This window comes from Seriola aureovittata, chromosome 23 (genome assembly GCF_021018895.1).
Source record: "Seriola aureovittata isolate HTS-2021-v1 ecotype China chromosome 23, ASM2101889v1, whole genome shotgun sequence".
Classification (NCBI taxonomy): Eukaryota; Metazoa; Chordata; class Actinopteri; order Carangiformes; family Carangidae; genus Seriola; species Seriola aureovittata.
Window position 1 is genome coordinate 19,123,052 of NC_079386.1, and position 5,000 is coordinate 19,128,051.

At 47.4% G+C, this 5,000-nt stretch overlaps 1 protein-coding gene across 1 annotated transcript in view; it reads left to right on the plus strand.

Moving 5' to 3' along the window:
- The window catches only part of LOC130164929 (uncharacterized), a 33,772-nt gene that overhangs the window by 1,931 nt on the left and 26,841 nt on the right, over positions 1-5,000 (plus strand). Inside the window, exons 2-4 of the mRNA XM_056369927.1 lie at positions 1,075-1,416; positions 1,542-1,658; positions 3,466-3,570. Of these exons, the coding sequence (XP_056225902.1) occupies positions 1,075-1,416; positions 1,542-1,658; positions 3,466-3,570 (564 nt within the window). The remainder of the gene's footprint in view (positions 1-1,074; positions 1,417-1,541; positions 1,659-3,465; positions 3,571-5,000) is intronic.

The following is a 5,000-nucleotide window of genomic DNA, read 5'->3' on the forward strand; positions in this document are numbered from 1 at the left end:
TGTGTCTGTGTGTGTGTGTGAGTGAGTGTGTGTGTTTGTGTGTGTGTGTGTGTCTCTGAGTGTGAGTGTGTGTGAGTGAGTGTGTGTCTCTGAGTGTGAGTGTGTGTGTGAGTGAGTGTGTGTCTCTGAGTGTGAGTGTGTGTGTGTGTCTCTGAGTGTGAGTGTGTGTGAGTGTGTGTGAGTGAGTGTGTGTGTGTGAGTGAGTGTGTGTGAGTGAGTGTGTGTCTCTGAGTGTGAGTGTGTGTGTGTGTGTGTGTGTGTGTGTGTGGTGTGTGTGTGTGTGTGTGTGAGTGTGAGTGTGTGTGAGAGTGTGTGTGAGTGAGTGTGTGTGAGTGTGAGTGTGTGTGTGTGTCTCTGTCCTTCTTTAAAATGGAGGGAAACGACCTGCGGTTGTTTCTGAGGATCTTTGTTTTTAATGAAACCTTTCAGATACACTGAAGTTTCCTAAAGTTAGAAACTAATGTTTTCACCACAGAAGCCTTCTGGGTAATTCGCTCTATATATGAGGAAACATACAAAAACACTATAATTCAGCAGACACATCAAAGAAGCCGCCATGATGTTCTTTCAAAAGTGGATTAATGACCTTTTATCACCATGACGTCATGACGTGCTTCACTTCTGCATACGCCATTTTTAATGAACCAGTTTGTGTCGGTCTGAGTCAGACATCTTTCACAACGATTAGCATTGTTAGCATCTTTTCAGAATGGTTAGCTAGTTAGCATCTTGTATTCTTTTACGTTGTTTGTTAGCTTTTAACTTGCAGTGGATGACACAGTGTTAGCAGTTGTGCTAATGCTAACTCTCTCTCTCTGTACTGACAAGGTGTCAGGTGTATTTAGCCACGCCCCCACCCCCACAAGCTGACAGGATTGGTTCCTTAGGTTTGTGATGTATGATGTTACGGTCGTCATGACGATGCTTTGCTGTGGTGTTTGTGTGGATGTAAATGTTCAGCTTCATTCAGACATGTGTTTAGTTTACAGGCTGCAGGGTCCAGTCACAAAGTGGACCAGACTGGTTTCTGTCTCACCTGAGGACGAGGACTAATGTCTCTGTCTGTGTCCTCAGTGTCCCAGCATGCCTCAGCTCTGGAGATATATGAGGGGGACGACTTTGTCCTGCTGCCCTGTGAGTTTCCCATGTCTCACCTGGGAGATCCCTCAGTGGTGTGGAGCCGCTCCGACCTCCGTCCTTCAACCGTCCACCAGCGTCAGCCGGAAGGGGACGAACTCAAAGACCAGAACCAGGACTACAGAGACCGGACGTCCATGAGGACGGACGCTCTGCAGACCGGAGACCTCGGCCTCACTCTGAGAAGACCCACCATCAGGGACAGCAGCACCTACACCTGCATCATCAGAGAGTTTGAACAAGAACTGAGCCGGGAAGAAGTACAGCTGATGGTCAAAGGTCAGAGCTGTAGATACAGGTCAAAGGTCAGAGTTGTAGATACAGGTCAAAGGTCAGAGCTGTAGATGCAGGTCAGAGTGATGTTGTTTTAAAGTTTGACTTCTTGTTGTTTGTGTCGACTACAGAACGTCCAAACTGGCGCTGGATTCTCCTAGCTGTCCTGGTTCTACTGGTTCTGCTGGTTCTGCTGGTTGTTGCTGTGTTTGGCGTCAGGCTGTTTAAAGAGATGAAGAACACAGTAGGTATGTACTGTGTGTGTGTGTGTGTGTATCAGTGTGTGTGTCAGTGTGTGTATCAGTGTGTGTATCAGTGTGTGTATCAGTGTGTGTCAGTGTGTGTATCAGTGTGTGTATCAGTGTGTGTATAGGTGTGTGTGTCAGTGTGTGTATATGTGTGTGTGTCAGTGTGTGTATCAGTGTGTGTATCAGTGTGTGTCAGTGTGTGTATCAGTGTGTGTATCAGTGTGTGTATCAGTGTGTGTATCAGTGTGTGTGTCAGTGTGTGTATATGTGTGTGTATCAGTGTGTGTATCAGTGTGTGTATCAGTGTGTGTCAGTGTGTGTATCAGTGTGTGTATCAGTGTGTGTATAGGTGTGTGTGTCAGTGTGTGTATATGTGTGTGTGTCAGTGTGTGTATCAGTGTGTGTATCAGTGTGTGTATAGGTGTGTGTGTCAGTGTGTGTATATGTGTGTGTGTCAGTGTGTGTATCAGTGTGTGTATCAGTGTGTGTATAGGTGTGTGTGTCAGTGTGTGTATATGTGTGTGTGTCAGTGTGTGTATCAGTGTGTGTATCAGTGTGTGTCAGTGTGTAACAGTGTGTGTATAGGTGTGTGTGTGTCAGTGTGTGTAACAGTGTGTGTATCAGTGTGTCTCAGTGTGTGTGTCAGTGTGTGTCTGTGTGTGTGTCAGTGTGTATCAGTGTGTGTGTCAGTGTGTGTGTCAGTGTGTATCAGTGTGTGTGTCAGTGTGTGTGTCAGTGTGTGTCTGTGTGTGTGTCAGTGTGTGTCAGTGTGTGTATCAGTGTGTGTATAGGTGTGTGTGTCAGTGTGTGTGTCAGTGTGTGTGTCAGTGTGTGTGTCAGTGTGTGTCAGTGTGTGTATCAGTGTGTGTATAGGTGTGTGTGTCAGTGTGTGTATCAGTGTGTGTCAGTGTGTGTATCAGTGTGTGTCAGTGTGTATCAGTGTGTGTAACAGTGTGTGTATCAGTGTGTGTGAAGTGAATAAAGACTCTTGTGGATCCAGACGGAGGCTGAGCTCTGAGTGAGAGACTAAATACACAGATAGTCCGTCTCTATCTGTTTGTCTCTGAGCGATCGTGTTACAGTAAATCCAGCTGACATCACGGCTCAGTCTCAGTCTGTCATTTACGTGTTTGGTGATTTAGTCCGACGACGTCACAGTTATAACATCAGGATTTGAGCAGAGGTCCAGACAGAGACTAGGTGTAGACCTGGTCTTGTTCAACAGAAGGTCATCGGAGCTTTTCTCTGTTCCAGACTTGATTATTGCCGCGGCCTTTATTCTGCTGTCTGGAGGTGAAACGTCCAAAGACTGTAGCTGGTAGAAAACATGCTGTTAACACAGTCCTTGCTGCCTTCACTGGCCTGATGTGAAGATGTTCCTGCTGGTTTTTAAAGGTGTGGCTCCTGCCTACATGTACAATCTGCTGACTCCCTGTGAGGCCGCTCCCTGCCTCAGATCCTCTGGCAGGGCCCTGGTAACAGTTTAGATCCTGACTGGTCCCCAAAGCTGATCAGGCCTCCGCTGTCCGAGCCTCTCTGACCTCTGACCTCTGACCTGGAGGTCTCTGACTCTCCTTTAACCCTCCTGTTGTGTTTGAATTTACACCTCTGATGTTTGGATTCAATAACAAGCACTGACCTCACATCATCACAGGTTGAGCTTCCTGTAGAGGTCAGAGGTCAGAGCAGGAGACTGAGGTCAGAGGTCAGAGTAGAACTCAGTTTGTTGTGACTTGATCAGAAATGTTTTAAAGTTTAATTTTGTCTTAATATTTTAATGTCATGTTGTTGTTTGTGTCGACTACAGATCGTCCTCCTCTCTGGCCCTGGGTTCTCTCAACTGTCCTGCTTCTGACGGCTGCTGGTCTCGTGTTTGGTGTCAGTGTGTTTAAAGGGGTGAAGAACACACAAGGTAGTGTGTGTGTGTGTGTGTGTGTGTGTGTGAGTGTGTGTGTGTGTGTGAGTGTGTGTGTTTGTTTGTTTGTGTGTGTTTGTGTGAGTTTGTGTGTGTGTGTGTGTGTGTGTGTCTGTCTCTGAGTGTGTGTGGTGTGTGTGAGTGTGTGTGTGTGTGTGTGTGTGTGTGAGTGTGTGTGTGTGTGTCTCTGAGTGTGTGTGTGTGTTGTGTGTGTGTGTGTGTGTGTGAGAGTGTGTGTGTGTGTGAGTGTGTGTGTGTGTGTGTGTGTGTGAGTGTGTGTGTGTGTGTGTGTGAGTGTGTGTGTGTGTGTGTGTGTGTGTGTTGTGTGAGTGTGTGTGTGGTGTGTGTGTGTGTGAGTGTGTGGTGTGTGTGAGTGTGTGGTGTGTGTGTGTGTGTGTGTGTGTGTGTGTGTGTGAGTGTGTGTGTGTGTGTGTGTCTCTGAGTGTGAGTGTGTGTGTGTGTGTGTGTGTGTGTGTCTCTGAGTGTGAGTGTGTGTGTGTGTGTGTGTGTGTGTGTCTCTGAGTGTGAGTGTGTGAGTGTGTGTCTCTGAGTGTGAGTGAGTGTGTGTGTGAGTGTGTGTGTGAGTGAGTGTGTGTGAGTGTGTGTGTTTGTGTGAGTGTGTGTGTGTGTGTGAGTGTGTGTGTGAGTGAGTGTGTGTGAGTGTGTGTGTTTGTGTGTGTGTGTGTGTGTGTATCTCTGAGTGTGAGTGTGTGTGTGTGTGTGTGTGTGTCTCTGAGTGTGAGTGTGTGTGTGTGTGTTGTGTGTGTCTCTGAGTGTGAGTGTGTGTGTGTGTGTGTGTGTGTGAGTGTGAGTGTGTGTGAGTGAGTGAGTGTGTGTGAGTGTGTGTGTGTGTGTGTGTTTGTGTGTGTGTGTGTGTGTGTGTGTTTGTGTGTGTGAGTGAGTGTGTGTGTGAGTGAGTGTGTGTGAGAGTGTGTGTGAGTGAGTGTGTGTGTGAGTGAGTGTGTGTGAGAGTGTGTGTGAGTGAGTGTGTGTCTCTGAGTGTGAGTGTGTGTGTGAGTGTGAGTGTGTGTGAGTGTGTGGTGAGTGAGTGTGTGTGAGAGTGTGTGTGAGTGAGTGTGTGTCTCTGAGTGTGAGTGTGTGTGTGAGTGTGAGTGTGTGTGAGAGTGTGTGTGAGTGAGTGTGTGTCTCTGAGTGTGAGTGTGTGTGTGAGTGTGAGTGTGTGTGAGTGTGTGTGTGTGTGAGTGTGTGTGTTTGTGTGTGTGTGTGTGAGTGTGAGTGAGTGTGAGTGTGTGTGTGAGTGAGTGTGTGTGAGAGTGTGTGTGAGTGAGTGTGTGTCTCTGAGTGTGAGTGTGTGTGTGAGTGTGAGTGTGTGTGAGTGTGTGTGTGTGTGAGTGTGTGTGTTTGTGTGTGTGTGAGTGTGTGTGAGTGAGTGTGTGTCTCTGAGTGTGAGTGTGTGTGTGAGTGTG